Consider the following 25,369-nt stretch of genomic DNA (forward strand, 5'->3'; position numbering starts at 1 on the left):
TGTTTGCACTAAGGACAAATCTTGGTGTACAGACATCCAACATGCCCTAGCTAATCAAATTAACACACTCCAAAATAAAATTCAACAAAAAACTGAAACATCATCACTCGCCCAACACCCTCTTGTCTAATGTTTCACCATCGTCACACAATACTACCTTCCATTTCTCTAAAATGTCTATGTTGGAGGTTGAAAAAATTATCTTGTCTCTGAAGCCTTCGAACTGTAAAGGTGATATCTGCCCAGCACAACTAATAAAAGATGCCGCTAGAGACCTCTCCCCATTCATAACTAAACTGATAAATGCCTCATTTGCCACAGGCACCATACCTGCGAACCTCAAACAGTCTTGGGTGCTCCCCCTCCTCAAGAAATAAACACTCGACCCTCTCATTCCTACTAATTACCGGCCCATTACTACAGTCCCATTTCTACTAGAAATATTAGATAAAGCCGCCTATATCCAAATTGAAAAACACCTTGAACTGCACAAACTCCTAGGCAACAGACAATCTGGTTTCCGTCCACTACACGGAACAGAGACAGCCCTAATCGACCTAAAGTCCCAAAGAGACGAGTAGAGAGACAAAGGCAGGACAGTACTGTTGCTCCTACTTGTCTATCTGCCGCATTTGATCTGGTCAATCACAAGGTCCTATGCCGGCACCTTGATTCTGCGGCCCACTTCTCCACGGGAGCCATCAAATGGATTGAGTCCAGCCTGAGTGAGAGAACTATGAGAGTCTTCTCCCCCCTCGTCAGCCGCCGACCCAACACCTATCCTATGCGGTGTTCCCCAAGGGTCTTGCGTCTCACCAACCCTCTACAATATCTTCACTAAGCCACTGTTTGACGATCTGGACCATCTGGGTATCACCTACACTAATTACGCAGATGATACTCCGATTCTCCTCCCGCTTTCTGGGGATTACAGTACGGACATGGGTTTAGTGAACAAAGTTTACCTTGTCATCCAAGCATGGATGGCCACTCATGGCTTGTGCTTCAACGATGATAAGACCGAACTAATAATTCTGGGCTCGCAGGCCAACATTAAAAAACTGGGCCAAGAATTCTCCTAATTTAATATTGACGGAAATACCATCAAAGTTTCCAAGGAAGTAAAAACCCTTGGATTCTACGTGGACTCCACATTGTCCTTTGATAAACAGGTCAAATCACTTACCTCTGCCAAGGCTCCTGCAAATTACTCAGAGCTGGTAAACCATTCCTCTCTGACAATAGCTGCCTGATCCTGGCTAGAGCCCTTATTCTCTCCAGAATTGACTACTGTAATTGTCACGGCTCGCTCCCTTCGCTCCCGTTCCCGTCACTTGGGGGCATGTTTTGGGGTTTATTCCCTACTGGACATTTCCTCCGAACCTTATGCTACAGTGCTGTGATGAATTGGGAGCGCTAAAACCTTATTTTCCAAGTTACTTCCCTTCCGGATACATTCCAGGTTTTTGGCAGCCAGCATGCTACTTTAATCTAATGACTATGCTTCCCAGAATGCCTGGCTCACTGCTTCACCTCCTCCCTTGCAGGACAAGGTTGGGTGGAGGATAGGCAACACCTGTGGCTGCAGGTGCAGCAGGCGGCACACCTGAGGGGTGTGCTCTTTAAGCAGCCTTAAAAGCCTGTTTGCTTCAGTCCAGCGCTGGTCATTGTTGCAGTGTTCCTGTTGTGACTGGTCCCTTGTTCCTTGTTCCTTGTTCCTAGCTTTTGTGCCTAGTTCCTGTTTCTTGTTCCTCTGCCCTGGATTTCGGATTTATGTGCTTAATTGATTTCTGCTTTCTGGATTTCCCTTTCTGTCTTCCTCTGTCTGCAGGCAGCCTTTCTCTGTGCTTTACCCTTTGATGCTGCCCAATTTGCCTGTGTTCTCTGTTTCTTTGATGCGGTCCTTTGCTACTGAAAAACTTGATGCATTAGTCTTTCCCTTTATAGATGTAGCTTCCTGCCTTTTCTCTTTGGATGGGTGGGAAAGGTTTCCTTTTGTGATATCATTTTCCCTGCTCCTGATCCTTACTTTCTATTGGGATCCATTCCATGTTTTCCATTGCACTTCTGCATTTATTTGCCATTGATTATTAGGTGTGGGGTGCTGTTGTAACTAGTCCCTGTGTGAATGCCTTTTGTTTTCCTCACTATTCTATAATCACATTTCCTACTTGCCCCTTGACTTGGGTCTTATGTATTTAGTTATCCTCCACCCATTGCTCTTATAGCCTTCTGGGTCCCTGTTTGATCAACTGGGTTCGTGAGTTTACTGACATTCAAGTGGTCTTTCCCGTCCTCGTGAGTACTGTTTCTAAGTTCCTTATTCAGTATCATCCAGAGTGTCAGCTCACAGATCCTGGCCTTGCTTGCCCTCTACGTGGGCTTAGCGCTGTCAGTATCTGTAATAGCATAGTGGGTAAGGAGTTTGCCGACTTTCCTTTCAGTCATAAGGAGGTTCTAAGTGCTTACCCCACATCCCTTTTCATATATTGGTATTATTGTTTCACTCTATTTGCACTCCTGGGTTTTAGTATACACGAGTCTTGGGTATTGTATGCACGTTGTTAGATTCAAGGTTGTTCACTGTGCGATTCCGTGCACATTTCCCTTGCCATATTCATTGCCTTCTTCCTTTCTTAACAGTAATGCCCTATACAGTGGGGCCAACAAATCCACCATCCAAAAGCTCCAAACACTTCATAATAACGCCCTAAAGAGCGGACCTATGCATAAATAAGAAAACTCACATCTCCTCCCTGAGACGCCAACATAAATGGCTATCCACATCCAACAAAATACAACTAAAAACACTCTCCCTGACCCACAAAGCCCTCAATAACGCAGCCCCCAGCTACCTCATATATACACTCCAAAGAAGAACCTCTCTCAGACCTACCAGAACTGGGAATGTTAACTGTCTGACCATACCTAAATATAAGCTCACCACTATTAGGGGTAATAGCTTTACTGTAAAGGCAGCTAAATTCTGGAACTCGCTGCCCCATGATCTGAGAGCAGACCAACCCTACCTACATTTCAGAAAAAATGTAATAAAACACATCATCGCTACTGATCCCTAGTCTCCTAGTACCCGTTGGGTACCCAACTGCCCACATCTGAAGAGACCATTCAACTCGCATTAACTGTGTGCTACTGCACTAACTCTTGAAGACTTTGTGTAATCTAGTCTACTTGGGAGCCTAAGTGGTATACTTAGGGCCACACTTTTTGTCTCATGTATTTTTTGTAATAGTGTTTATTGCTTATTTCTGAAACTACATTGGCCATTTTTAATCCTTGCCCCTATCTTGTACATTGTGCATATCCTATAATTATGTAAAAACTGTATATCCTGTAATCATGTTAATTTTGTATCCTGTGTATATTTCGCAACCTGTAAGCCTTGCATCTCCATATTGCTGCGCCCTTTTACTTCCGAGTCTGGTGCGCCTAACAAATGAATAAACAAACAAACAAGTGCAGACTAATTACCCCATTCCTCACATGGTTCCTATCCCTGTGCGAGATATAGTTGTTCAACTGTATTACGCAACCATTGTCCCTCCCCTGACCCCGAGAAGTACAAAGAAGTATGGGTTCACCTAGCCGGGGATGGGGTTTGCATTTATGACATGTACACCTGAGGAGTATACGCGAGCAGGAGAAATCTTGAGCCTGTGTAGGGCCTAGATGCCAATAAAGGGAACACCTGCCTATGAGGAAGCAGCGATACAAGAAAATGAGCACAAATATGTGGAGACGTGTGTTATTGTAGAAGTAACGGAAGGGGGGAATGATGGGATGGAAATGAGTCTATCCCACCCCCTAGGCGCTTTAAGGCGAGGCAAATTCCATATGAAATCGTTCAGTGTACAAGGCGGGAGAGGACAGTGCTATGATATTATATGCAGATATAATATAGCGAGAACAATAGATGCATAACCCGAATATGCGCATAGAAAGAAACGCCATTTTATAATTCTGGCGGAGGCACAGTTTTAGCTCCTTGAAAGGGCTCGACGAAGCCCAGATCACTAAAACAGGATGGGTCTGCATAGCCATTTCTCACGGAAGTAGCCTCTTGTCCATCAGCCATTGCTATTACTTAGTATCAGTGGGAGGAATGTGACCTGCGAGGCCGTGAGACACCAGGATCCTTGCAGTGCCCATTCATCACAGCCAAACTGCCAGCAGGCCTATAACCCGCACCCAGCCTACCCAGAGCCATGCCCACACCCCTGCATTCTAAGATAGTGAACGACCCAAGCTCAAATTGTAAATCTACTGGCCATAAAATATCTAAGCATGAGCGACTGTGTCACCTCGCCACATAAATACATCCTCTGTAATGCAAGGTACAGGGAGGGATACATTATAGATCAAAACGAGGGTGGAAGCCTTGGGCACGAGAGGAGCGGTATCAACAAAGCACAGAATGTGTGGGACAGTGTGACTGCATTGCTTCTCCCTTCCCCCTGGCACCAGCCTCGAGCCACCCAGGTGCATGCCATAGGGATGTAGTAGTAGGCTTAGCATATAATAGTTTTTACAATGTTATTTATGAGAGACCTGACCTTCACTCCACGGAGAGATCAGTCCAGCTGACCCATGTGAGAACTGACACCTGAGAAGAGAACCAGTTGTAGCCTGGCATCCCCTATGGAGCAGGCCCATATCTTATATTCTCACCAATCATTGATGCCAGTTTTTACTGTATACAAGTGACGCGTTTGGCCTTTTTAAACTACTGATTGTGCTAAATGGAATCCGAACGTTCTCGAGCAGCAGAGTCCTTTGCTGACATTTTGTACAGTTAAACCTTGTTTCCTTTGCAAGCTGTCGCTTGTCCTCTTTCCCTAGATGGTTGTATTTACCCTGGCATAAGCGTAAACAGGGACTTGCCTCACTAAGTGGTTTACGGTTTTCTCTATTCCTGTATAGTTTAGTCTCTTAACTTCCTGTCCCCCTCCTGGACTGGTACATGCTCTCTTTAACGTCTCCTGGGGAGCCCATCACCGGTTTTGCCAGGGGTCCCTGGACCACACTTCTCAGTTCAACGTCTTCCTTTAGTAGTTCTCGGAGTCTGTGTAATTCAGACCCCTTGGTTCCGCCGTGTCAGGTTACATCTCCACGGTCTCTCACTCTTTCCTGATGGTCACCTACGAGGCTCTGCTATAGGCTACGGTAGACAGTCTCTGCATGATTGTCAGACTGCACAGTCCACCCACTACGGGTCGTGCCACCACCTCTCAATCACTTCAAGTCTATCATGCTGGTTCCCAACCAACTTGCAAAACACTTCTCGAGCGTCCCGCTATTTCTCTTGTTAGCCTTGGAGATGAGCCACGCTGTCATCTTCCGAAGTGCTGTTCCAGCTCTCCAGTCTTCAATGCGTCCTCCTTGGTAGCCTGGTTTTTCGTCTGGGGCGTATCATAGCTTCCAGCTTGCCAGAACCGCACGGGCAGTTGATTCTCCACCTTAGGTAATGTGATGCTATTTTCCCTTCTCTTTTCCGATGTATGTGTCTATGTATGACTAACCTCTTTAATTTACCGTGTTTGGTGTATGTCTATATGTTGTGTGAATAACGGGCCTGTAAAGAGCCAATTATATCCTAACTATTGGTCTAAGTGTGGGTTATTTGCCTCCCTGATTCCAAGAACTTTTGGTCTGTGTGGTCTGGTAAGTGATCCCTACAGTAACTACACACAACGCAAAATGGGCGTCTGCACCATTGCTGGCCAGGTTTCGACTCTTTGAAACACTCTGCCCTTTACAATTCAGGATGCATCGACTACGACATTTTCAGGAAACACTTGAAGACCTGGTTGTTCCCCAGAGTTTTAGGGCCTCATTCCTAGTATGGCGGTAAAGGATACCGGTCACCGTTAACGAGACCGGTGCCGGTAAACCCTTACCGCCACATTCCGAGTTCCCTTTGCGCCCTCGTCCTTAATGCCTGCTTTTAGCAGGCGTTAGGAACGAGGGCGCAAAGGGGCTTTTAAGCCAATAATGGTGACCATAAAGTACGGTCACCGTTATTTGCAATTTCCCCATTCCCATTGAGCCCTATGGGGGCTCATTTGGGAATGGGGAAGAGCCCTGGGGAATGGGAAATTACCGCCCTGGTCAACTCGGAATAGGGCGGTAATTTCCCATTCCACCAGGGCGGTGCCGGTACGGGTCCGGCGCCGACCAAGGCGTAATAGCGCCATTGGTTAGCGCCAGACTCGGAATGAGGCCCTTAGTCTTTACTGGCAGCCTGTAATTTGAGATCTGTTTCCAGCGCCTTAATGCCTCGACTGAGGCGATCTGTGCTCTACAAGATTTCTGCTTACTTACCTGCCCCTGCCATGGGTATCATAATAACACTTCAGGCAGAGCACCTTAACAGGGAGCCTCTCTCTGTCAGGCTTTGGATTAAGTCTGACTGGAAGAAAAATTAAGTTGAAAAGCCAGCAAACATTCAGGGGACTTTGCTAGCTGGTAAAAAGTTGGCTTTCTATTTGGCATCATGTGCTGCCTGAGAGTCTCCAGCCTGTATTATCTACCGTAATCTAGAAGTAAAAGGGAAAGGGGGGCAAACAGCTGCATCCTATCTTCATAGTATCAGAGGACAGGGGTGGTAGGACTCCGGTTAGGGCGTCCCACTTGCTGACATGGAGACTCTGGTAACCAATGTGGACTCGCCGTTACGGACATTAAAATCCATTTTGCGAAATAAGTTGTGAAATCCTTTTATCCTACTCTCCGTGGGCCTTGTTCAGATAAATGAAATATTAACATGAGTTCTGCGTTATCCAATATGGCCACCAGGTAGAATGTATTCAATTTCCAAATGTGCAGGTCTAGTGGTTATCAAGATGGCTGCCCGGGGAAGACTCTTTCTCTGCACACATGAAACAAATGGGGGCATTGGCGAGCGGTGTCTCGGAAACTGCCTGATACTATGATCTGATTGCTCCTCTGTTAGAAATACCCATATTGGGAATTTAGCCAGGTGAGACGGGAGCTGCTACCTTCCACGTTCCTTGTAATGGATTTATCATTCTTCATTGTCTTGTGTTCCACGCTCATTCCGCTTCTAGCAGCAACCTTGGAGCACCTATATATAGTTTGGTGACTTGATTTACCAATTTGAGCTTCCAGTATATGTTCACTATAGATGTGCATATTTGAATGTATTCCTTGTTCATTAAAGCAGTGTTGCCAGTAAGGAGTGATTCTCTGTGTACCATTTAACTCCTGCTTTGCATTACTTCAAGTTCTCTGTATAGTGGTACTCCTCCTGTGTTACAACAGGATTTCCCCAGTGGATGGTTCAAGAAAGTCACAAGGCGATGATGGGTAATCCATGTGCTGTTCTCTTATGATCTGGGCGCTGAGTACCTTATAGCATAAAAACACAATGAAGTCTGATTACTAAATGCTTCCCTGCTCCATCCACTGGGATCTTCTTCTAAAGTGCATTCTTGGAACAAGGGAGGCCCAATAGTCTAGGAAAATGCCAGGAGTTGAGAATGCCCAATGCCGATTCTGTAAAGACCCAGGCTCTGTAGAATCACTATTCCATTTGGTTATTTCTTGTGAGTCCTTAAATCAAGTAAGGCACAAATTCCCTGATGGTCACAGGGGTATTGGAGAAACTCTGAGCCACGAGGAGTGGTGGGAATGGGTCTTACTGGGGGAGCAAACCAGGTTGGTAATAGCAGCATTGAAGATAACATTTATGCTAGATAGTGGAACAAAAACAGGGGAATCGAGAGTTGACAATGAGGACCCAAGTTAACGCGGGAAAAGACTATTGCTGCCCTTTACTTCTGTTTTTTGATACGTCCTGGTTTGACATGTCTCTCTTATTTCTCTCTTTTCCTTTCTTTCGGTGGGATATTGCGATGGGGGAGTTCTCTTTCTTTGGAAATGGCAAGTGCCCTTTCGATGTCAGTGTAATCAGCCAAGAGAAATTTAATGTAATGTTAAAGGTAGATTGTTTTGACTTTTAAACCAATAAAACATTAAAATAAATGCTTCCTTGTTGTCACCCCACATAGCTCCTGTGTTGGTGATCCGGATTGGGGTTAAGAAAAGGGACACCGCCAATAAGTCGCCTCTGCCGGGGTTTAGTCGGTTTCTATCTTGTTCGACAGTTCCAAGGAGCAGCGAGTAACCCTGACTCCGGTTCCTAAGGACATGTAATGTAACTGCAACCGGGAATCCGGACAAGGGGCGATTGGTGTATACTTCACATCAGTCTTCCATGCATGCACCCAGTAGCAGCCAAAAGCTGGTATTTCCTATCTATGGTGAAATTACGCGTTGATTATTGACCACGTTGATGCCTGCATAAAACCATGACTGTCAGTAGAATGCAAGCCCCAGATATATGGGCGTATATTCTAACCATTTGTGTTTCTCTCTCTCTCATCAGGTTTCTCACCTTTAAACATAAAGATTATTATGGAGTGAGAAATGAAGCTCTGACTCTCACTAATTGAAAGCAGTCATTGGAGAGGGGGCAGATTCAAGTAGAAAAGTCCTCTGTTGGGAAGCATCGTAAAGATTTAAGAGGCTAGAACCCCTACCAAAAATCTCCAGGAGACCATGGATCTGGTGAAGGTTGAAGAATGGGAGCTGCCATCACCCAATGATTACCCAGACTTCATGGATCAGGTGAAGGTTGAAGAAGGGCAGGAGCCATCTACCAGCGATTGCCCAGAGCTTACTCTTCAGGTGAAGGTTGAAGAAGGGGCGACACCATCTGCAAGTGATTGCCTGGAGCTCATGGACCAGGTGAAGACGGAAGACGGAGAGATGTTGTATGCCAGAGATTGCCCTGTGCCTCTTCTACAAGTGATGATAGACAGGGAGGCTCCATCTGTCAGTGATTACCCAGAGCTCATGGACCATGTGAAGATTGAAGAGCGGGAAAAACCTACTCGCAAAATAAATCCAGATTTCATGATACGTGTGAAGGTGGAAGAAGAGGAGGAACCATTTACCATTGAAGACCTGCGTTCTGGGGAAGGAGAGAGAATGGAAATCCCAGCCTTGGGTAAGATAACATATTTGCATATTGTCACAGATGACCTCAAGAGCACACCAGTAATGCAAGGGTTCTAATTACAGAATTGTAAAGGGGCTCACTCCTTAGCGCAGTCGTTTCCCCACCCAAGGCTTGAGTCCTATAGATCGGTAACCCCAACTATCTAAGAACTGGCTGAGTGTGATGGCCTAAAGGCAAACGGCTTCTCTTCCTCTCTCTCTCTCAAACCCCCTCTGGAAACAATCTAGGTGGTCACTGATCCAAAGTCGGGCAACACTTGGCCACTTCCTTCCACGCCCTCCTGTTCCTCTGCCTATGTCTTTCTCTCTCCCTTACTACTCCACCCATTACATCTTCTTTCTCCCCCTCACACTTCTATTCTATCCCTCGGTTGACCCTCTTCCACCTTCCGATCTTACTCTTTCCTATTGTGCTCCCACTACTCATCGCTTTCCCACACTACTACTACTCCCCCTCGACCCCACCTTCTCTCACAGTTGCCCTCCTTTCACCCTTGCAGCCACTTTACCATTCACTCCCTACTCTGTATCATTCTCGTCCCTTTCACGCACAATCGCAACCAAATACCACTTTCTCTCACCAACCAATACCTTGCCCTGCACAGGTCTCCAGCAATTCCCCTCCACGCTCCTCTCCACCGTTCTTCCTCAGGGATCGAAATTACGATTGGATAAGTAGGAGCTAAAACCAACTCCTAGGTATTGAGCATTAACCAGTGATCAGACCTACAATTGGGGAACCAGGAGCTGGCATGTAGCATTCTTAAAATGTCACTTATACAAAATATGAAAACCTATCACACTGGCTAATATTTTAGATCACTTATGCTTTAAATGTATTATCGATGTGTCCTAATTTGTATTTGATTGTCCCAAACGCACTGGGCCTCATTATGACCCAGGCGCTATGACCCAGGCGCTAAGTGTTTAACGGCTCCGTAAAAGGCTGCGGCGCCGTTAAACACTTAGCGTCTAATTACGAGGTCCCTTTGTGGGACCCGACCCTAATGGCTGGTCTAGACCAGCCGTTAAAGTAGGGACCCGCAAAGGGACCTTGATGGCAATTACGGTACCGCAATTTGTGGTACCGTACCTGCCGCATTCCCCATTCCCATTGAGCCCTATGGGGCAAAAATGAGAATGGGGAAGGGCCATGGCGGCATGGGGAATTACCGTCCCACCAACCTCGGAATGGGGTGGTAATTCCCCATTCCGCCATGGCGGACTCCGGCATGAACCATGGTGCTAATGGCACCATGGTTTAGCGCCTGAGTCCTAATGAGGCCCACGGTGTTTAAATCGTGTAAGCATGTGTATTCAGCATCAGTAGGCCTGAGGAACCAAAAGTAACTCCTGGTAGCTGTTGGTGCCAAGTTAACCAGGCTCAGGAGCTAAATAGCTCCCAGCTACCCTCAGTTTTGAACCCTGTTTCTCCGCATGGTGTCTTGGTCCTTCCTTCTACCTCACCTGAATAACCCGCACCTTCATGTCTCCCGTCTTTCTTATCCTCCCTTCTCCATTGGCTCTCTCGCACCTGGCATGAACAGGGTCTTCATTTATTTTATTGTGTGATATGGTTTCAAACTTAAGAGAAACTTTACACACAACCAAATTCATTCCATACAACAGCAACATACCATAACATAGAAAATGTTGCTAAAACCCACTTCCATGCAAATCTAAACCAAAATCGATATCTGTAAATAAAAACAAATTCATAATCCAAATCAGCAATACAATATTCCAAACAAACACATTGATCACAACTAAATGTTTGAATTAAATTCATTGCTGCGTATAGCTATTAAAAGTCCTGCATCGAAAGTTAAACTACACAGCACATTGAATCCGCAGATTTTTCAACCTTTCCCTATGTTCCAAGCAGAATCGACAAATGCAGTCCTCCTTTGGGATTTTTAATTTGGCCCCCATCACACATAGGAAACAGATTCAACTTAATATTAATCAAGAACTCTCTGATTTTTCATGAGCTGTGCCTATTCAAGTAAGACTGCAGAGTGTTATAGGGTTTATATCCATACTAAAGTGATCAGATATCTTACAGGACATCAATGTATTTCTATTGTTAATCATTTTCATACACTCTCGTCTGAACTCTGAGGGGAGTCTGAAACGGGTCCTCTTCAGAGAGCAAATTGCTTGGTAACAGATTTAATGAGGCAAGCATCCAGACATTTAAAGGTTTAGATGCCCGCTTCTTCCATATGTCCTTTTATTTAACAAACCATGTGTTCTCACGGGGAAGCCAAATAGATCTTAACAGTTGCAACCTCTGCCACTTAATCCGTACCTTTAAAGGAATTAATCCCAACATATAGCGTACAACAGGAAAGGGAGTCCCCATTAGTGACGATGGACGTCTCTTGGGTACTGTATATTCAAATTTGGACCAATCCAACCTTTCTTCTCGGATCTCTGCTCCATGGATGATTCTAGGAATTAGCATTTGATTATACATTTTAATGGCCGGAGTATGAGAAATGCGACACTTTTTCTTATCCAGCACTCGTAATTGAGCTGCCGCAGAAAGAGAATCTTTTTGGAGGGCCTGATTGACCCCCATAAGTTTAAAACTGTCCACCATTTCCACTGTCGGTTTGTTCATTTTCCTAACGGAATTGGGTTCATGCAGGTTCCACTTCAATTTGTTCGGTGCTAATACTTTAGATTTAGAAACACTTCTGTTCAACTTGATGTCCGGAAAATATGTGCAAACCGCGTTTAAAGAAGGCCAATTGGTGTATAATCCATTAAAACCCAATCACCTGCTGATAGAAGAGAGTGCAGCGACACATAACCCAGTTTTGGTGGATTGGCTCCAACATCTTTAAGACCGATCCCTATATCAGAAATATACAAGAAACTGGGCCAAAATACAACCCTTACTAAGAATCCATCCAGAGTAGGAGTCCTTTTGAGCAAGTCTGTCAGTCTGCAGCATGACAAGCATTTGTAGGCAAGCTACCGGACACCCCCGAGATTGCATTTTGTTCCATAATTTTGAACAGTTTACACAATCAAAGGTTGGCAGTTTTTTACCTGTTTTACCGGCCAGTGAATAAGGAGACAGTTAAGGGAGGTGTTGGCACATTTCTTAAATCCTAATTGGTAAAAATGTAGCACACTCGATTGGGAAGCCCAACTTTCAAGAGCCTGCAGAATAAAAGTGGAGAAGATCTTGTGAGCTGCATCCAAAAGGGAGATAGGTCGGATCCTGTGAACTACCGTCCTATCACTCTTTAAAAATCTAAATTACAATTGCATCCATCCAAGATGGAGGAAATTTGTGGGAACGTAATGCATTGTGAAACGATTACAACCCTGGCCCATAACAATGGCACTGATTTTAAAGTTTGTAAGACCATCCTGGCCCGGTGCATTCAAGCATTTATCCTTCATGATGGCGTCCATTTTTGCATCGAGGTCAGCATCCAGTATGTCCCATGAGACCACCCGGGCCCAGAGCATTCGAGGATTTAGCCTTCATGGTGGCATTCATTATTGCATTGAGGTCAACATCCAGTATGTCCCATGAGACCATTGTTAGGGAGAATTCTCTCTTTAGGCTGAATTTCCTAACCTAGTGAGTCCCCCAGCAGCTTTTCTGGATTTCTGGAGTTTGTTTTTTTTTCTCCTGCCAAGAGTCAGACTCTTTTTCTCCCACTCTTGGACATGATTTATGGTGTTCCTTTGACTGTTAATGTGTTTTATGGGCTATGGGGTCCTTTACTCCATAGGGTCTCATGTGTTTTTACTATGTGTGTTACACAGCACCCTCCGTGCAGTGACACAGGGGTGTCATAGTGACACCCCACCATAGACTTCATACCCTGGGACTGACTAATATCTCCCAGGGCATGTAAAGTCACCATTGGCTTTACTAGTCCCAAATTATTAACAGAAACCGGTCCGTCCCCCCTGATCGAGTTTTGGCTGGTGGCAGTGGATACTACTTTTTATATTCGACCGCCAATATATTCCTATGGGTTTTTCCCATTGTTCAAGGCTACCAACTTTAATTATTTAATTCTCATAGCCTCGAACATACCGCCGGTTTATTTAATTAATGTTAATTCGCCAGTTGGTATTTTTTGCCAGGACTCGATTCTAAAATGACGTTTGTGTTCTCTTCTGTGACTTCAACCCAAGTCGAGACCTTTGTTCCGCTTTTTGGCGGGCTTCTCCACAGAAGCCTCCAAAAGTGGTGCCACTCTGTCTGGGTACCACAGGGGGTGCGGGAGGGGGTTTAGGCACCCTGGACCGAGTTACCTTGGTAACTCAGGTCGCACTCTTGTGTGATTGGCCCACTTAGCATGTTTGATTGACAGCTAAGCTGAGTGAATGGGGGTGTGCTGCATAAAAGCAGGGCTTTGGGGACTGGAACTTCAGAAGTCACCACAGGACCTGAGAATCCAACGAGGAAGAAGCTGAGCCGACCTACCACGACGACGCCACCGGTGGAGCCCTGCGGAACCGACTCACCACTTCCCGATGACAGAGAAGATCTCCCGACTGGAGAGGCTTCTTCCCCTGACTGGTGGGCACAACCAGTTTACCTTCTTTTCTTCGCATCCCAGGCCGTCTTGTGGTCGAATTGCCCATGCCAAGCACCCCGGCAATCGGATAGCCACTTAACACTGGACCGCGAATAAAAGGACCGCTCCTTTTACCTGAGGACTCCGCGGCTGGTTTCTTCCCTGGCAGTGCAACGGACTCCTGTCTTCCTCCACGACGAGATCCTCTCTTCCCCCGGACGAAGCACCGAATTGCATCCGCTGCCAGGAACCACTGCCCCCGCTGGAGTATTCTCACCACTTTAAGGTACCGTGTCCGCCAGGCCTCCCTTTCTAAAGGTTGCTACAAGGTAATAATAATCCCTTAACCTTCTGGACTGGGTTGGCCGCCTTGACCTTTTAACGGGTCCCTTTCTTTTGGTCCAACTCTTTTTTGAACTTTTGCAAGACTCTTGTGCACTTCAACCGTGTGACCTTGGACACATTTTGTTCTGATCCTCTTAAAGTGGATCCGGCCTTCTGAACTCTAACTTCACGGTTTTACTTGCCTCCCTCTCTTGTTTTGTTCTTATGAAAAGGGTTGGGGTCTGTTTCTTATTATACTCTGCTTTTATCTCCCTTTTAAAACGAATTACTAGAGTGCCATCTGCGTTAAGCGCTCACCGCTGTCTGACAATAAGTGGGGGTTTACTTAAGACTTGTCTAAAATTCTGGGAGTGTACATCTTTTAGTGACCGTGTTTTTGAATTGCTTACTATTGGTGCTTGTGTGTTTTTCTAGATGTGGTTTTAAATAAATAATTATATCTCTTTTACACCAAGCTCTGGTCAGTGTTTACTTGTTCTACTGTGCTCTTCTGACCTATTGTGAATACTCTGTTTACTGCCTAACTCTTCTTGAGGGAAGTCTGACTGCTCAGCCACAGCTACCAAGTGAATCTGTGTGGTACAGACTGCTACCAAGTGGGTTTACTGCCAAACACCTGTAGTCTTAAATCTTTTGCAGTGGTCCCAGAGGGAACTGCACAGGTTTCTGCCTAACAACCATCCGGGCCCGGAGCATTCGAGGATTTAGCCTTCATGATGGCATTCATTATTGCATTGAGGTCAACATCAAGTATGTCCCATGAGACCATCCAGGCCCGGAGCACTGGAGGATTTAGCCTTCATGGAAACTGCTCTTCAACCTCGATTCCAAAACCCGCTGTGTCCTCATCTTACTTGATCTCTCTTTTGCCTTTGACACGGTCAACCATGCCATCCTGCTCAACCGTCTCCGTGATAATCTGGCGATCACCAGTCAGGCCTTATTGTGGCTGACTTCTTTCATCTCTCTGGCCAAGGACAAGTCTTGCAGTCCTGTTCTGGATAGGTTGCAGAGGTCGGAGAGTGGAGGCAGGAAGATTTAGATGGCGGCTGTTACAGTAGTCCAGCTTGGAGAGGACCGGGGCTCTGGAGACAGTGTGCTTCTGGGGGAAGGGTAGGAAAGGAAGAATACCTCTAAGGAGGTGCAGCTGGTAGTGTGACCTCTTAGAGACGTCAGAGATGTGAGGGGAGAAGGAGAGTGCAGAGTCGAAGATGACACCAAGGTTTTTAGCCTTGCAGGTGGGAGTGGGAGAAGGGCCAAGAGTGGCCGGCCAGAGAGCTCCATTCCTGGATGGCAGACAGACAGTCGGAGATGAGGGGAGGAGAGGAGGAGGAGGAGGTGGCTGAGGGTAGCCTGAAAATGAGCTGTGTAACATCTGCATAGCACTGAAAGTTGGGACAGAGAGCGGCGATGCGGAGGGCAATGAGTGCCAGGTATTGGTTGAACAGCCAGGGAGAGAGGTTAGATCCCTGGGGGACACCACAGGTAGAGAAAAATATGTCGGAGAGGAAGGACCCAAGTTGGACCTGGGAGGGTCGGTCGGAGAGGAAAGAAGTCAGCCATGCCAGAGCCTGACCAGTGATACCCAGGTCATCACAGAGACGGTTGAGCAGGATGGCATGGTTGACAGTGTCAAAGGCAGAAGAAGATCAAGCAGGATAAGTACGCAAGGGGGGGGGGGATAGAGTCGAGGTTGGAGAGCAGGTCTTCACTGATTTTCAGGAGAGCAGTTTCCGTGCTTTTAGCAGCTCTGAAGCCAGACTGATGGTCATGAAGACAACCAACAGATTCAGTGTGGAGATTGAGCTAGGAGATGGCCAGTTTCTCCAGGAGCTTGCCCAGGAAGGGAGTTATGGTGATTGGTCGATAGGTAGCCGTTCGTTGACATTCTTGTTCATAGCAAAAACCGGCTCAACGCCCTTAATGGCTGTTACACTTCTTTTTAAATGTGTTTTACCCCATTACACCCAAGTATTCTCTGTAACGCTTTTCGTTTTATCCTTTGTACATTAGCAGCAATCATTAGTTAGCATGAGACGGGGTCTGTCAAAGCCTTTCATTAGATCTTTAGGGCACACGGTATTTTGCAGTGGGCAGGGGTTCATGAAGGAAGGTTATTGACACCATGGGGGTCATTACGACCCAGGTGGTAACCATGGCGCTAGTTGCCACCGGTATCTTACTGATTCCGCCATGGTGAATGGCGGAATTACCGCCCCATTCCAAGGTTGGCGGGCCGGTAATTCCCCATTGGCCCTTCCCCAATACCATTTTTGCCCCATAGGGCTCAATTGAAATGGGCAAGGCGGTAGTTACGGTCCCGCAAATTGCAGTACTGTAAATACCTCCAAGGTCCCTTTACGGGTCCAATCCTTAACGGCTGGTTAAAACCAACCGTTAAAGTAGGGACCCACAAAGAGACCTCGTAATTAGGCGGCAAGGGGTTAACGGAGCCGCAACCTTTTACGGCACCATTAACCCCTTACCGCATGGGTCGTAATGAGGCCCCATATATTTTAAATGTTGGGGGTTAGATGCAGGGTCAAGACTTGTTTGATCGGGATGGTTCCTGTTATTTTCCAGGCTTGAACCGCGAGTCAGGTCACTGCCGGGACAGTGATGCACTGTGGAAGGTAAATGATACAGTGTTTGTTCTGATACTTGTTCGCGTCTGGTTGCTCGTGAGAACGGGTCTTTAGCGGATCTACCGTGGGGGGTGCATGGCTCCATGTGCGCGGTGAGCGGAGGCACAGCTATGGCTTTCGCATGCAGGTTATTTTGCTTGGGGTTTGGCCTGTACATCTAAGATGGAGTCTTGGCGTTTTCAAAATGGTGTCTTATGGTATGTTACAGTACGAGTTGTGTGGCCTTATGTGTCGATCAGCAGCCATCCAGCCTCCCGAGCTCAGGTGCCTGGGGGGGCCGCTGACGAGCCATGAGCTTCACGGAGGTGGGGAATGTCGGGGAGGGGGGTCCTAAAGACCGGTCTTCATATGCACTGTCTTTCTCCCTCATGTATAACCACATTTACATGGGTGTTTTTGGGCATTTTCAAATCATCACAATCTTTTTTTCCTGTCCTGCATTGTTTACTAAACAGATATTTATGTTTCGAATTATCATGACTGAATCCAGATCTGACTTCAGCAAATTGGGTTAAAAGGGTTGTATCTTCAGCCGAGTCCACTCCATTTGCGGAGCTTAGGCCCAGTGCTGATGTAAGCTTAGAGATTGCTGAAGACATTATTCGTACACGGTTTAGGCCTTGGTTTATCCCGAGTGGCTCGTTATACAAGTTTGGACAAGTTTGCCGCCTCGTAGCCCACTGCAGACTCACTGCATCATGATCACTATTTCACATTTTCAGGATTTCCAGGGACTTCACTTTTGCAGTGAATTTGCATGATGCCCAGATATAATCAACCCGTAGTTCACTATGTGCAGGGTGCTAATAACGCTTTAAGGAGGAGCCACTTGAGGCAATTGGATAAGTGTTCCTATACTCCACTTCAGATCGGCCTTTCCCAAAATGCTCCTGCTGTGAGAGTCTTCTATTTTCATTCTCCAAGTGTTTGAGTGATCTTGCAGCTGGTCTAGGCACAGATGTAGTGATCAGCTGGTGACCAGAGGCTACGTAATTACTTATGGCATAGCCAAGTGTCCAGAAATCGACTTCGACCCTCTCAGGGTATTAGCCACTAAGCGTGACTGTACATGAAGAATAACCCAATCGGACCGCTTTTCAGATTTATATTCTAATGTTTGAATGTCATCCGACTCAATCAAGCTTAGAACAAGAATGCAGTTTAACAACTTCATGTCTGTTCAAGTAAATTGAGTTTTTGTCATTTCGAATATATTAAATTTCCAATGTGTTGCTTCCTCCGTTTTCTTTTTCTCAACCTCATGGTCACGAGGCCTTAATTCTCTTGCTGATTTATTTTTTGCTTGTGAGGACGTACACGTCAGATTTAGCTTCAAGCCATGTCGAGACTGTTTGCCAGCGAACATTTCTGATGCAAAATTCTTCAGTCCTAAGTTGCGAGATTTTTGATGGTGATCAGGCACATCCGTTTTACTTTTGTTTTTTTTTTTATGGGTCACTGGCCGTGCGATGTAAAGTGTCTCTTCTCGTATTGGTTTCAATATCCTCATTGCACTCGTTTGTATCTGTCTCTTCCCCTGATGTGACCTTCTCATCATCATCATCTTTATCATCTTCGCCTATCGAATAGGTGGAAAGGTTTGCAAGATCTACTGATGTGAACAAGGCTAATTCTACTTGACCATCTGATTCAAGGTGATGCCATTTGCGCACCTGGCGTTGATTCTCTTCGACTATCTCTTGCTCTTTGCAAACTTCGATAGGCTTATCAAACATGGATTTCTGCTTCTCAGGCCGCTTAACCATCGAAACCGGGGGAGGAGTGGACAGATTCCTAATAAATTATTTTGAAGCAATTGACTTCGATGTGTGGCCAGTTGCTCTTTCTTGGCCATCCTTTTTTGCTCTTAGTATTTTTATTTTGTCTTTTTGTTTTCGTTGTCTAGTTTCCCTATGAAGGATTATTTGCCACCTGAAAATATCCCGAACTACACCACCTTCACACTAGCCGTATTGGCGGCCAGCGGGAGGAATTGCCAAGGGGGCTCATCCATCACCTTGTTACGCTTCTCAGTGACCGTTTGGGCAGCAACACTTCCTATTTTGACAGAGGTTTCTGGCACCAAGCTGTGGTGGACTGAGTGGTGACCTGCCGAACAAGCTCTTGCTCATCCGACGCCCCCCCTACAGAGGATCCCACGCATAGTTTACATAAGGGTGCAAAACCCTCTTTTTGCCGGGTCTCAGTCTCCATTAACTGTATATTTGGTGACTGTCTGTTGGAACTTTTCTCGCTGACCGATTGCCTTGATGGCTCCAAACTCGAGCTTCTTGCGGGGGTGGGGGGGGCTGGCCGTGATGTCTTGTTCGCAAGAGCACTTGTGATCTACATCATTTGTTAGTGTGTGTTTGCGTATTTCATTGCATCCATTTGCCACATTCTAAAACAACAGCGATAAGTTCGGTTTTTTGAGAATTCATTCTTGGGCAACATACTTGGATGAAACTTTGTCTTGAAGTACGATCTGCAAATGACTCCAAGGCAAGTTATCTTCTCATTTACCACTGCTAGTAGGGCTTTCTGTTCCTTCATGTAATCATGTAGAGCTTCATGAAGGGAATCAAGGCAGTCGATGTTGCGGCTATAACGTTGATATAGATTTGTAATCCTGCGCCACCTAAAGATGGTGTTTGTTCACTTCTCCCTTCAATTACTTCATGTTGAGATGGAATTTGTCGAGTAGTTGATTTTGGAACCTCAGCACTATTCATGCCATGCATTAAGTTGTTAGACGTTGTAATTTCAGGGGCAATTGATTGCCCCGGCTGGTTATCAGTTGTTTTTGAAGAAGTGACTGTTTTATTACTCAACGGATGCTGGTCAATTATACAGGTTTGGATCCAATGTTGGTCAAAAGTGGATTGCACTTGCTTGCATTTACTACGGCTGGAATCGTCAGGAAGGAGCAATAGCCTCCCATCAACTTCGCCGGGGAGACGTGTTCACTTCTATGGTAGGCAAGGCAGCTGCTACTTGTTAACGTGTGTTTTAATTGCATAAAGTCCGATTTTAGGCATTCAGCCAACTGCGCCTCTCATGCTGCTGCATCGGCAAAATGAAAGCGCATCTTCTTCTTAGTGATACTGTCTTGTGCCATATTCTGAGATGGGGGCACGTCATTACAAGGTGGACCAGGGGTCAGGTTTTCATGTCTTATTCCTGCAGGATGTGTCTTTAACCAATTTTTCAATGGCTGAGAGTTGTTCGTCATTAGAGTTGGGTTTACATCCACTATATCAGCTTTAGTAATCGGCTTTATAATGTCTTCAAGATTGTATGCCGGACAAACCGCATACAACGAGGAGCTTTGGGCATTTTTGTCAATATTTGCTTTGTTATTTCCAACTTGATATTCCGTTCGAGTAACGAAATGGTGCTCCAAATCCCCATCAATGCTACCCCCGTTAGGTCAATTGAAACGCATGATGTGTTTTGTTTCAGAATTGCCTCTGTTACAATAGGAGATTGGCGCTGCGAGGCACAGGCTTTAGGAGTGTTAGGGCGTTGTTCTGAGGCATCAATACGTTTGCTCGCGTCAAGCAGTTCTCCGTCGGAGACATCCTTCCCGACAGCCACTATAGGTTTCATGCAGACTCTAGAGAGCTCTGCAGAAGGCTTGATGGGCGATAATTCACTGTGGGGAGGAGTGGAGCAATCGTGTTGGAGATGATTATCAACCACATTTTTGCCAAGAATCCCATTTTCATTACTCAGGGAGACAACACTTTTGCTTGCTATCCCCGTAGGGATTATGTGAATGGCTAGTCGACAATCATCCGCTTAGGAGGGAGTACCAGAGCCGATGGGAGTAGTGGATGGGAGGAGGGAAGGGGGAGATATGGTGGAACACTCACAGTTGACCAAAATGCTAAGTTCACGAGGTTCCGCCTCACACACTTGCTCACCTTGTTCCCTCATAGCGATGTTGTGGCTGTTGCAGGAACTAGAGTTTGTTAAGTCTCGCTGCCGAAGTAAGAGCTTTCGGCAGGTTAGGTGTCCCGCCTCCTGCAATATTTTCTTCCCCAACACTTAAGCGAGTAACGGGTGGTTACACCAACACAGTCGTAAATGTCCAGAGTAGCTCCTACGTCTTTAAGCGCTGTACAGAGCGCAGTGTCTCCTGTCTACCTGCCACCACGAAGACACTAGGACTCGACGTCTGTCTCAGAGTCCGCTCTGCAGACCGGATGGGGTTTTAAGCAACAGTCAGCAAGGAAATACTGCAGCGAGGAAAGGCAGCAGCACAGAGTTTCTCCACAAGTAGCTCCGATACTAAGACTCGACGTCTGACTCCTCCCAAGACTTGTCATTAGCTGTACTGTAGAGGATCATGCTGTGAGATGTTGTACGAGGCAGAACAGGAGAAGGTTACTCGCCCCACATCTCCTGACCTTGACAGAAAGCTGGGACATACCGACCTGTAAGTACCCGTCATGTGGGAGGGCTTGACACACGAGCAGTCATTATGTACCCACTTTCTCTGATTAATAGTTTGTATTTGCCCATTAAACAGATATCATTAGCCAAGTGATGTTCCTATCTCAGTTTTATTTGTGAGCTCCAGATTCATAAGGAAGCTGAATTTTGTGTTCTTACGCACCATTGTAGAAAGTACTGGTAGAGTTGGCACAGTTAGATATATCTATTCTAAGATATAGTTTGTAGGTAGTGATATTTACATTAGTATTTTCAGGTCCTGTTGCCAGAATGACCCCACTCGCACTATGGGGATGATAAAGTGCTAAGGAATGTTGTCTGGGTTGGGATCACATCTGGAAGGACATGGGGTGAAGTTCTCACGTATGGTTTCTCTGAATTAGGTGATGTTTAACATTTAACAGTATTCAGTTGCAAACATTCACATTAAACAATGATTTCTGTAGTCTTCAATTCTTCTTTTATAAAAAATGAAGCTTTTAATTATTTCGCGGACAAAGGATTTTTCATGGTGTCCAATGCATTTCGGTAGTCTGGACCATCCTCTGGGACTAATTACTAGGAAAAATAACCAAATGCATTTCGTCAGTGTTAAAAAATTGGGCGTCATTCCGAGTTTGGAGGCAGCCATGGTGCTATTAGCATCATGGCTGCCTCCAAACCCGGGTCTGGGTCCAGTCTGACTGAATGGGGACTTACCGGGTAGGTCCCCATTCAGTAAACCATTCCCATTTGAGCCCCCATAGGGCTCAAGGGGAATGGGGAAAGTGCTAATAGTTATTAGCTCCAAGGTCCCTTAACGGGACCCGCAGAGAACGGGTGGTCAGACCAGCCGTTCCTGCTGGGACCCACTAAGGGACCTCGGAATAGGGCAGTAAGGGTTTACCGGCACTGGCATCCTTACCGGTGCCCATAAACCCTTACCGCCCAACTTGGAATGAGCCCCATAGTTTCTAGAAGCTCATCTAATTTGGGTGAAGTTGGGGTCAGAAGGTGGTGGAGGATCTCCATTCTAATTCTTTGGTGCTCCCTACATTTTCTATCTTGGTGCTGGTCTCTGGACAAAAGGATTCATCGGTTTGGATCCCTGTGTCCAGAGGACTGGTTTAAATATAAACAATGCTGCCAGCTATCGTGTGTGTGACTGTGTGTGTGGGGGGGTTACATGTGATTATAACTAATGAAATACAAAAAACGAATTAAATAATAACGAATGAAAAATAATGAAAGCCCACCCTTTCCCAACGCTCCTAGCCATATGCCGAACCTCCCCCCCACACACACACACACAGGGTTTTAACCCCTTTTGGAATGTGATTGTCTGTGTCCTTAATATCTACAATGTGAAGGACACAATTGTATGCTGGAAGTTAAAACATTATTACATACAAGTACCAGGCACATCAATGGGTGCACTCATGGCAACCAGTTGCGCAATTATTTATACATCTGAGACAGAGTACATCCTCGAGCAACTTGAATAGCATAGATGAAAGAATACAGTTCACTACAGTACACAATAAAGAGACAGTAGATTTCCTTGATGTAACAGTGACTCATAAAGAGGACAAATGAGAAACCACACTCTTCCGTAAACCCACGGACTGCAATTACCTACTCCACAGACTTGGCTTTCACCCACCCTACACAATAGTTTACCATATAGCCAGTTGCTCAGAGTTAAGAAAATTGTACAAGATTAAGCCGACTGCGAGAGACTTTTTAGAGACATGGCTAACAGGCTCTAAGCAAGAGGCTACTCAGACAGTGAAATCACAATTTTCTTAGACAAACTAGAACGACCCTTCCAGACATCTAGGTAATCCCAACCCAGACAACATTCCTTAGCACTTACGCACCATTGTACCCATCTTTTAACTGTGATAGTCTTGTATTGGGGTCCCATCTCACAGTGAGCTCATGGGATTTCTGTGCTTGGGGGTAGTTGTGCCCTGCCACCAGGCCAGTAACCTTGCCTTGGCTAGAAGGAATGGGAACCCCCTCTCAGCGGGGGGTAGAAGGCATACCATTGAAAAATTCAGAGCCAACATTTCCAGTGAGGAGGATGGGGGAAGTTGAGAGCCACAGTCCCTTTCATCCCCTTGTGCCAGTATGTTTTTGTGCAGTTCAGTATTGTCTCCCACCATGCCCCCTAAACCCAGTGTACGCCAGAGTCTTTGGGCCTCATTACGGGTTTGTCGGTAGCCATGTCCTTAATAAGGGCATGGCTACCTCCAAAACCGTGTCCGGGTTCCCCAAATGGGGAATTACCGGGCCATTCCGAGTTTGGAGGGCCCGGTAATTCCTCCTTCAGGGAACCCAGGCCCGGACCTTCCCCATTCCCATTTGAGCCCCGATAGGGCCGAATGGGAATGGGAACGGGAGCTAACAATGGGCTGATTACGACCGGCCTGTTGTTAGCTCCCTGGTCCCCTCGCAGGACCCGGTAAGGATGCCTGGTTTTACCAGGCGTCCTTACCGGGTCCCCTGAGGGGGCCTCGTAATACTGCAGAATGGGATTAATGGGTCCGCCCCCATTAGCAGCACCCGTTAACCCATTCCGCAATTCTTATAATGAGGCCCTTTGTCTTTATTCCAGAGAGAGTGTGCCGGACCTGAGTAGCAGTGTGCACTGGATGAATGATAGAAGCCCATCAGCCACTTAAAGAAACGGAGCCTCCAGGCTAGAACACATCTAGCTACAAAGATAGCTGCGCAGTAGCCACAAAAGACATGAGATCACAGAGGAACAGTGATCCTCTACAGAACACTGGTAGGCGCTTGGCCTGCAAGACGGACCAAATCATAGCCCACTAGAGACATGAAAAAGCGATAGAAACCCCAACAAGAGCCTTATTTACCTAGGAGAACAAAACCCACAGGATCACTAATACGCATTGGGAATTGGTGAATCACTGGCTGCCATTGCAGGATCACCCCAGACTAATGCTGAGAAGGGAGGTGGGACTTAGTTGGCTATTCATCAGTTGAACTGCCTGTAACACCTTCCGAAGGGGGAATGTGGTTCCAGATTGCCCAGAGCAAGAGGGTTAATGCAAGCTGAAGGGAAAATGCAAAAGAGGATCCAGGCAGCAAGGGGATGAGGGCTATTCTTGTGAGGTCAGTGAAGGAGGAGATGGCCGATCAAGAGTCTAGCAGAGGGAAGGTGGGTGAAGTTGAGTGTGGAGGTGATTTCTGGAGCAGATGTAGTGTCTGTTTAGTGAGTGCAAATAGGACTGTTTTGTAGCTCTGCATGAAAGGGAAACTAGTGTGGCCGAAGGAGAAAGTGTAGGGGGGTGTAGGTGAACTGCATATGAGTAAAAGGAGTGTTTGACTAGGATGGTGGGAGAGAAGTGTGGTGCAGAGGAATTACTTTGTAGTGCAGAGGAGGGATGTGTAGTGTGGAGGGGTACATAGTAGTGCTGTGTAGCAAATAGTAACATCAGAGCGTAAAGGTAAGACTTTAGAGTGGGTGACATCGGAGGGACAAAGGGTAGAGAGATGGGGCAGTTGAAAGGAGAAGAGTAGTGAATGGAGTAGGGACAGTCTAATAAGTCCCTGATGAGTATAGGTAAAAAAGGTGAACTGCCTTTTAGGTCTTCACCTACAGCAGAAGTCAACAAGTTTACTAACTCAGGGTTTAGGTATGCTTAGGCTAGCTAGGCTGTGCTATTCTGGGGGGTTGAGGGGGCGAATTGAAATGTTAATAAAAATCCTTGACCCATCTCGGAGACATGTTTGAGTAATCTGTGATATCTGGTGTCAGTAGTGGGATCCTGTAGAGCCCAAAACAGAGGCCACGCACTGCCAATGAAAATGTTGAAGGTAGTGGGGCTGACTAACACATCCAGAGACCTCATGACTGTAACACTAGAAGCACCAAGGTGTGACTTATATGGTGGTGTTGAAGTCGGTGTTTCCCTGCAAACCCAGGCTGACCGGTCTATGAGTAGATAACAGAATGAACTTATTGAAGAATTGGTCACAAGCATTCCATTGAAGTTGGAGCTGGAGTGATTGACCAGAATACTCGGGGAGAGGTAAGGGTAATCATTTTTGGGAAACACTTCTTATATTGTAAGGCCCGGCCAACCCATACCTCAGCTCAGATGTGAAAACAAGTGGAGATGCTAGAATCCACTAAAAGAGTTTGGCCAGATGAAGTGTATCAAGACAGTCCAGACACAAGACTTACCAGGACCGGCCTCTGTGAAATTCGCTGAAGTGCAGAGGACCTGCTTCTAGAATATGCTAGGAAGAATCTGGTATCAGAAGCTGAGAGCCGAATTCAGAAGAACCCAC

At 46.2% G+C, this 25,369-nt stretch overlaps 1 protein-coding gene across 1 annotated transcript in view; it reads left to right on the forward strand.

Moving 5' to 3' along the window:
- The window catches only part of LOC138564038 (zinc finger protein ZFP2-like), a 112,388-nt gene that overhangs the window by 35,250 nt on the left and 51,769 nt on the right, over positions 1-25,369 (forward strand). Inside the window, exon 2 of the mRNA XM_069642881.1 lies at positions 8,429-9,052. Within this exon, the coding sequence (XP_069498982.1) occupies positions 8,602-9,052 (451 nt within the window). The 5' untranslated portion in view covers positions 8,429-8,601. The remainder of the gene's footprint in view (positions 1-8,428; positions 9,053-25,369) is intronic.

The sequence above is a fragment of the Ambystoma mexicanum genome, chromosome 1p (assembly GCF_040938575.1).
Source record: "Ambystoma mexicanum isolate Mex_15411 chromosome 1p, UKY_AmexF1_1, whole genome shotgun sequence".
NCBI lineage: Eukaryota > Metazoa > Chordata > Amphibia > Caudata > Ambystomatidae > Ambystoma > Ambystoma mexicanum.